The sequence below is a fragment of the Pipra filicauda genome, unplaced genomic scaffold (assembly GCF_003945595.2).
Source record: "Pipra filicauda isolate LSUMZ 115617 unplaced genomic scaffold, ASM394559v2 scaffold66_size7647185_pilon, whole genome shotgun sequence".
NCBI lineage: Eukaryota > Metazoa > Chordata > Aves > Passeriformes > Pipridae > Pipra > Pipra filicauda.
In genome coordinates this window covers 6,885,809-6,894,157 of record NW_024104831.1, presented here as the reverse complement: position 1 = coordinate 6,894,157, position 8,349 = coordinate 6,885,809, and the positions used below count along the sequence as shown (strand labels likewise).

At 47.6% G+C, this 8,349-nt stretch overlaps 1 protein-coding gene across 1 annotated transcript in view; it reads left to right on the top strand.

Annotated features, from left to right (window-relative positions):
- The first annotated feature begins 3,326 nt into the window (after nt 1-3,326).
- Nucleotides 3,327-8,349, top strand: part of COL1A2 (collagen type I alpha 2 chain) — a 39,610-nt gene continuing 34,587 nt past the window's right edge. Inside the window, exons 1-4 of the mRNA XM_027749101.2 lie at nt 3,327-3,584; nt 5,806-5,816; nt 6,427-6,444; nt 7,119-7,154. Coding sequence (XP_027604902.1) covers nt 3,515-3,584; nt 5,806-5,816; nt 6,427-6,444; nt 7,119-7,154 — 135 coding nt within the window. The 5' untranslated portion in view covers nt 3,327-3,514. The remainder of the gene's footprint in view (nt 3,585-5,805; nt 5,817-6,426; nt 6,445-7,118; nt 7,155-8,349) is intronic.

Here is an 8,349-nt window from a genome sequence, read left to right as displayed (position 1 = left end):
TATAGTGAAAGGTGTCTCTGCCCATGGCAAGAGGGTTGGAACTAGATGATCTCTAAGGTCCCTTCCAACCAAAGCCATTCTATGATTCTATGATTCTATGATTCTATGATAATGGCTCGATGGTTGGCTGATAAGTTTTGAAAGAGCATGCATGGAAAATACTTTCCAATGTATGTATTAAAAAGTTACAGCTTTCATAATTTTTGGTCTGTATTCTAAAGATTTGTTCAAAGTAATGAGAAATAAATGTGGTTTGACATCACCTGGAAACTTCTCTCTTTTAAAACTTGCCCTAACAGCAAATTTTGCAGAGGATATTTTTTATTATCATCAGTTTCAATTTAAATTGTGCCATAGGCATTAATTACTGGCTTCAATGTGAAATAGTTCCTTTAAACAAGTATGATCCAAAGGGAAAAAGAGTTCTTAGATGTTTACTTGCTAAAGTCGGCTGATTAAATCACTTCTGGCATGCTAATGGCTCCAAAAGCTGTCATGTTACTTGTGTTGCTTCAGGAGTCAAAATACTAATAGTGATATTTGCATATTAGCAACCATTCACACTAATTGTATTTTAAGGAAAAAAATATTTCTGATTTCACACTACAGAACCAAAGTCACTAAGTACTCCCTTTTTTCAGCGTAGTGGATTGCTGAAGAGACTGGTAGACCTGGGAAGAGAGCCATACCAATGAATTACTCTTTTGTATCTCTCTTTTCTTTTTCCTGTCCATATGGACCAATCCTAAAATGGCTGAAGCATACCAAGAATTAATCTCTTTAGAAGTTTAAAGAGTTTCATATCATCTCAACTGCTTTTGTGTGTTGCTGAGCTTCTGGCTACGTGTCTCCCTCAGCCATCTGCTTTATGGTAGATATGGTAGTTGAACATCCACATCTTTGCAGGGGTTTTCCCTTCATTGTGATGGGGGCTTGTCTTTCCTGTGTGAAACTTCATGGGCAGGATGGAGGTTTAGTTTGATTTGGTCAGGATACATGTGTCTGCATTCCTGCACCATCAGAGTGTTCCATCAGTAGAAAAGGGCTATCATTTCATGAAAACATGCATAAAGTAGTTTTATACATATGCAGTTAGAACAGGTTTTGTCTCAAAAGAATCTGATTATTATTATAATCAGTCAATAACTGTTCTACTGAAGCAGCAGAGTCAAAATGAAGAAAAACTCTGGCTGTACAGTCAATGGCTGATTTCAAGGAACAAGTCTGAAAAAAACAAAACAGTGTTCACTGGAAGTGTTGTCAGGAAATACTCGAACTTGAGCCTCAGTGTTTTGAGTTAAATTTCATTTATTATTTTATCTTGTTTAAAGCTCACTGAGCTACTTTAGGTTTATGCTGGTATAAACTTTCAAGTAGTTATCTCCGCTGCCCAGGTTAATTTAAAATCCTACTTGATCTAAAGTGATACCATTCACTGTATCTGAAAGAATACTCATATACCGTTTATACCATATACTTTTATTACAATGTTTATATCTGTCATCATTTTTTGCGCTCCTATTTTGTGGCCAGACATACTTCGTTGGACGAACTACATTTTCCTAATGCCATGTTTTTTCTATCCAAACTGCAGGCTTTTCCATTCCATCGGCATTCTAGATAGCCAGGAACCGTCCCGTCCGCGGAGGCGGCTACAGGCAGGCAGTTCGACTGGCTACGACTGGCTCTCCCCGACACGTGGATGCTGCTTTCGGCTGTGCCCGGTGCTGGCAGTGCCCCTGGGGCAACCTCTGTAGAGTCCCCTCTCAGGTGGACAGCCATGCCCCCATCTTTCCCATGCTCTCTGTACATGTTCCCCCGGAGGCAGCTGATAAATGGGGCTGGATACACTCCCGGCACCTCTTCTAGGGCAGGCTGAGGAGAAGAGCCGCTTGGCTCAGGGGTGGTCAGGGGGCGTTGCCGTCCCGCTGCCGGCAGCCCTCCCTCTCTGTCCGCCGGGGCTCTCTCGCCAGCTCGGAGGCTGTCGCGGCTCCCTGGTGTGCCAGAGCAGGATCCGCCTGCTTCGCGACCCACAGCCTGGGCTGGGGGAGGAAAGGGGAGCGAGGACGGACGCTGTCCTCGCCTTTTCCGCCCCAGAGAGGGCCCCCCACCCCGCTGAGCCGGGGCTTCTATTTGCTTTCGTCGTTACCTCTGCCCGGGACTCCCTTCGGCTAACAGAGGGGGCTTGGGAGGGGGCCAGCTGCCCGCCTTGGAAGAGCCCGTGGGCGGGGAGGGGGCTGGCCACGGCCGCCGCTTGGCCTGGCCGGAGGGACCACGTCAGCTCCCCGAGATGGGCGACCCTGAGTGACTGCAGCCCCCCGCCCCCAGTCACGGGGGGCAGAGGCGCCGGTGGAGGAACGATAGGGTCCCGCTGCCCGCCGCGAGGGGCTGCCTGTCGCCGCCAGCCCCAGGGGCACAGCGTGGGCAGCTCCTCTCACACCCCCGTCGGCCACCTCCCCCGGGAAGGGAGAAGCCGGCGGCCGGGCAGACGTGGCAAACAACTCCGCCAGCTTTCCCTCATCTGGGTGGGCGGGTGGCCGTCGGGAAGGGGAGCTGCCGGGAGCGCCCATCCTCCTCCCTGCGCCCGGAGAGCCCCGTACGGCGGGCCGGGAGGCGGGGAGCGCTCGGGACAGCGGCTGCGGGGCACGCCGGGCTCCCCCCGCACACACACACTGCCCGAGCGGCCGCGAAGCTGGGAGAGGAGACTGGCGGCTCTCTGCCCGCGCCCTGGCCAGAGCCGCTTCCCCGGGGAGAGTGAACGGCCGGGACACGGCGGCCGCTGCGAGCGGGCTGAGGGGCTGTCGGTGCCCCGGCACCCGCTGTCCGCAGGGAAAGACGAGGGGCGCGGGACCGTGGTGACCGTGCTAGAGGCCTCGCGCTAGAGCGTCCGGGAATGTGGGGAGGGTCGCCTTTTGTCCTTGGTGGCAGTGGACAACGAGGAGAGGCTGAGTAGGGGATCCAGCCTCGTCCCGGCTCCCCCGGCCGCTTTCCCGCAGGGCAGGAGGCTCCGTAGGCCCTGGACAGCTCCCGCTTTGAACGCCGTCGGGGCGCTGCCAGCCGGCTGCCCGGCAAGGCTCCCGGCCGCACTCCCAGAAAAGCGAGGCGAGAGGGGCGGGGGACGGCTGAGGGGAAAGAAGAAAAAAAAAAAAGAGAGAGAATGATAAGGGCAAAAAAAAAAAAAATCAGACGACGAGTCAGATTTTCCTTCCGAAAGCCTCAAAGTGTCCACGTCCTCAAAGCATGGAACCAATTTACCGTCGCCGCCCCCCCGCCGCTCCCGCTGCCAAGGCTGCCGCGCCGGGCCGGAGACACGGGCACGTGACGGGCTGGGCGGTGCCGGGACCCTCCTGCGGTATAAGTAGAACGGACCGGGGCTGGGTTAATTTAGCGTCCCGGGCAGCAGGTTTCTGCTAAGGTTGGAGTTACTCCTCAAGACTGTATGCCTGCGTCCCACAGGCGATAGCTAACCAACCGACTCGGCACCACAAGGAGTCTGCATGTCTTGCAACTAGACATGCTCAGCTTTGTGGATACACGGATTTGGTTGCTGCTCGCAGTAACTTCATACCTAACAACAGGCCAACGTAAGTGCTTTCCGCTTGTTTGTGGCAGGGGTGGTGGCAGGGGTGGCTGTCCGGCTCTGCGCTCTGTCCCGACGCCCTCCCCTGCGGGGAGCTGCCTCTTCCCAAACGATAGAGACCAGCTCATAAACTGCCACCTCCCGTCCCAGATCAGAATCTAGCTTCTTTCTTCCCCTCAGAAAAAGATGGCAAAAGGCCAACGAGATTTTCCCCTACGATTAAAAAAAAAAAAATAAAAAAAAAAAAACAAAAAAAAAATAAAAAAAATTAAGCAAAAAGAACCCCAAAAAAGAAAAAAAAAAGAGAAAACCAGAATAACCCCCTCCCCCCAGACGGGCTCGTACCTAAAGGAGAACGCAAAGCCCTGTCTCCAGCGCAGATGCTGGGAAGGAGATAACGGATACAGGCTGGGAGGAGAATGCTTGCGGCGAGCGGAAGAACCCAGGCTGTACTTTTGTGAGACTTCAGGCGCGCTTTCCGAAGCGGAGGAGCGGGAGGAGCGGGAGAGCGGCGGTTCATCCCTCCCTCCGGGGGGGCGGCGGTGGCTCCGTGCGGGACCCGCCGCCCCGCTCCCCGCCCGCGGCAGCGCCCCCTGCGGGCGGCTCGGAGCCCTGCGGCGCCCCGGGGCCCTGCGGCCCAGCGCGACGGGACGGGGCTGTTCTCGTGTTCCCGCGGAGATCCCCGCACGCTGAGCCCGCCCCAAGGGCTCTCCGGGGAGGGGAGGACGAAAGGAGGCAGGGAAGCAATATTGCTTCGCTCTAGTGAGAAAAGGGAGCGCGGCTCCCCGACGTTCGCTGAGAGAGGATTTAGTGCCCCCCATCGCAGAGGGAAAAGGGCACCCACACACGCACACGTACTGCGCCCCGCTCACTCGGCTGGGGCCGAAGCTGAGCCCCTCCCCGCCTCTCTGCGTGACAGCGCCCTGGGAAGTGGCCCCCTGAGCCCCTGGCCGTCGTGCCTCTGCACTGGGCTTTGGCCGCTTTCCAGGGCGGAGGAGGGATGGAGCAGCCGTGCGCTGCCCGCTCAGGGCGCTGGGAGCCCCCGGGAACATGCCTTGGCTGTGCCCCTGCCGCTGCCAGCCCGGGGAGCGGCGAGGGGCCGGGGCAGTGTCCAGCGCGGTGGCCGTGGCCAGGGGGATGCCCGGGGGGCGGCGGGAGGGCCGTTCTGGCGGGGCATTCTGGGGACATCCCCCCACCCACCCCCGGTGTAGCAGCTCCTTTGCCAAGGAGACGGAGCGGTTCGTGTGGGGGACCCCGAACCGAGCGCCCCCGCACTGCCTGCAATGAGTTTGGGTAGTTGCCAGTGTCACATCACCTGGGGGCAGTAATGGCTTCAATTTTATGTTAGGTTAGCACAGGCAATCGGTGTGTGCTGCCGCGGTATTTCAGTGCTTTCAGCATTTCAGCAGTGTTACCTTTTGCTGGACTGTATGAATCATCTGAATTTAGTGTGATCATACATTGCCAAAGTGACATGCTGTGGAAAAATCTCCAACAACCTGCTACTTAGGGATAAGGTCAAATTGGTAGCATTCAAGTGTGATATGAGACCCTTTTACTATAATGAGTTTAAGCCAAAATAGATTTTTAATTGTAAATTAAGAAATTCAGAAAATTTGTATTTCCAGCTAATGACTAATAGCATATTTAGTAGTACATAAGATATAGTTATTTGCCTTTTGGTGTTTAATAGCTTCAAGGTGTTCTCTGTTACACGCTTTTACAGGAAATTGTGGAAATAGGTATGTGTGGCTAGAACTGTTCCCCGTAAAAAGTGTGATGGGGCTATTTACATTAAAATTTAAGATTACTCCTAAAATTCAGCATCTTCACAATGTATCAGCCTATCTGGGCTTAGTAATCTGTTGCACGCACACATGTGAAAATACATTGGTGCTTTTATTTCTAGGGAGGTACGTTTAAGAATATTTAGAGCAGGCTTATAGATGATATCTGCCTTTTTACTGCATCAATCATATTACTTGTTTTAGTTTCATTAGCAAGTCTGTTTTGAATTTGGAATACGTGGCAATTTTACCTGCGAGTCTTTCCAGTCTAAGATAATCATCTTAAAAGTAAGAAATTACATAAGGAAAATGTTTATTGCATTAAGAAAATAAAGAAAATTGCATTTTGAATTAAAAGCAATGAAATGTAAAACTTGCAAAATAACTGAATCCACACTCTAATTATCTCTCTTTTTTTTCTTTCCCTTCTTTTTGCAGATGTGAGTGAGGTCAGTATAATTTCTTTATCTAATATGTAGCACTCCAATTAACAGGCTAGGATTCTTTTCTTGTGGCAGTATAATTTTCTAAAGTTCATTTCAAGATGGTCATGGAAAGATGGTGATTAAATCCTGAAGGGACTGCCTGGAAAGGTACCCACCCCGATTTCACAAGTGGGACGGACTTTTTAAGAGACTGCCTTCATAGGTGTAGAGACCATGAGGAGAAAGTAACAGAGCAGTGATGTTTGGATACTGCATCTGGCAGTTTGGATTGGAGAAGACTCTACTTTAAAGCCAGTTTTACAGTCTAAATTTCATTGCACAGAAAGATTATGGAAGAGCTCAGGTGTGACTTTTTTAATGCTAGTTTTTTAGGCTGTAATAGCTGCAAGATGGTCAGTCTTCAACAGAATGTTTTCATATAGTTACATGCATCTTTGCTATATATAAACTTGTAGCCTTCGTAGTAATTTAAAACCTTTGGGCATACTTAAATATACTGTACTGAGGAAAAGTATAGTTATGTAAGAAGATGAATCTAAGTTTATACACTATTTTAGTCTAAAATACTGGGAGAAATTTTAACTTTTTTAATTCTCTTCTTTATTTTTTCCAGGCACCTGCAGGGCGTAAGGTAAGCAATTTTTTTCTTGTGTGGAAATGGAGATGGTATCAAATAATCTTCTAGAGATTAATATTTTGATGAATATTGGATGAAAGGAAAACTGACTACATTAATTATTTTCAGTGTTCTCTGAAAATAGTACTAGCACTGAGATGAATAGGCAGTAAAAAGGAGGGAACAATCAGTGCAACATCTTAACACCAGGGTGAATTTTAATAATTCAAAATAAAGATACTTTATCCATGAGCAGAACTAAGCCTGCTAAGAACTAAACTTCATCAAAGTAGCATTCTTAGTCAGAGTTCCTTAAGAAAGATTTACGTGAATTGAATAGTACAGCAATATCTATACAGATCTTAAAAGCTAAATAGATTCTATTTTATTTGTGAGAGTCCCTACTTTAAATTAGAACTAGCTATTTAGTGGAGATGAAAATCAACTTTTAAATTTCTTCTGTGGTCTGTGCAGTGATAATTTTTACTCACACAGTACTGACAGGGTCTATTTCCAGTAGCTTATTGAGGAAAAAGAATTATCTGTCTGTGGAGAATAGCTATTGGACCTGTATGTGCAGTCATCTTTCACTTTTTCATGTACACTAATTGTTCTTCATGTGTCTGTTTCCCTGTATCCTCCTGGAAAATTTCTGCGGTAACTCATTAGGTGTTATTTTCTTCCTGCAGGGCCCTAGAGGAGACAAAGGGCCGCAGGGAGAAAGGGTAAGGCCGTTCATTTGTTTGTGAACTTTGAACAGCAGTTGTTGGAAGAACAGTAGGGTAAAAAAATAAGTTTAGGCATCGTTGTGATATTAAATGAATGTAGCTACAGAGGCTTGCATGTACAATTTCATCAAAAAAGAAACCAAGTTACCTATGTACCAATACCTCAGCGACCTAATTATGGTCATTGTGCCTGAGCAGATGTGACTGAGATCATATAGCAGCCTAGCAATCCAAGTGATGACTTGAAAAATGTTTTTCCAGTTGCTCACCATGGAAATAGTGCATGGAAGTGTAGAGGGAAAAGTCAACACATAAAGATGTGGTCTTTGAACAATATGGTATCTGGATAAGCCCTGAGTGGACAAAGCCAGTTTTGAGGATGATTTATTGTCTGTGTCTCTGAAGATGGCTTGGAAAAGCTCTCTTCTTGGCAGCTAGGCATTTGTCATCTACCTTCTACTAGCCAAAGCAGACATTGTACTATTAAAGGCTACTGTAAAAGTAACCATAAATGAGGACAGTCAAATAATTTAATTGTACTGTTCATTCATATTGCTGATATTTGCTTTTCTGTTTTGCTTCTGCATCACTGCTGCTCTTTGTAAAGTGGCATTCTGAAATTCACATGCTTATCTGTGTAGCTTGTAGTTGTGTGTCTTACGTGTCTTCTGAAAATGAAAATGCCATAGTACTGATAGGGAGCTCTTGAGGTTTTGAGATTGTAGTATGCTGACAAATGTGAAGGGAACTATTAGGAAGACTCTATCTGTATAATCAACTGGATATTTGATTTAGGCTACCACTAACTAAATTCATTTAGTGAAATGAGATACAGACTTTGTCCTGAATGTAGGAAGTCTAATCCTGCTCCTTTAGAAATCCATTTATTATGGATTTCATTTAACACTGAACTGGATCCAAAATACTAAACAAAGTAAATACCTCACCTTAACTGCCACAACGGCAAAACTTGAGCACCTTTGTGGGTCCACATGGGTCACAAGAAATGTATGAGTCCAAAATTTGTTCGCTTAAAATGAAACTTCCCAATTTGGAGATTATGCTTTGGTAGCATAAATGAAATATCTCCCCCATAAATTTTCTCAAATATGAAGGTCTGTACATATCTGATTTGAGTTATGGGGAGTCAACATAAAATCAGACTATACTTATTTTCTCAAGTTAGGCATTT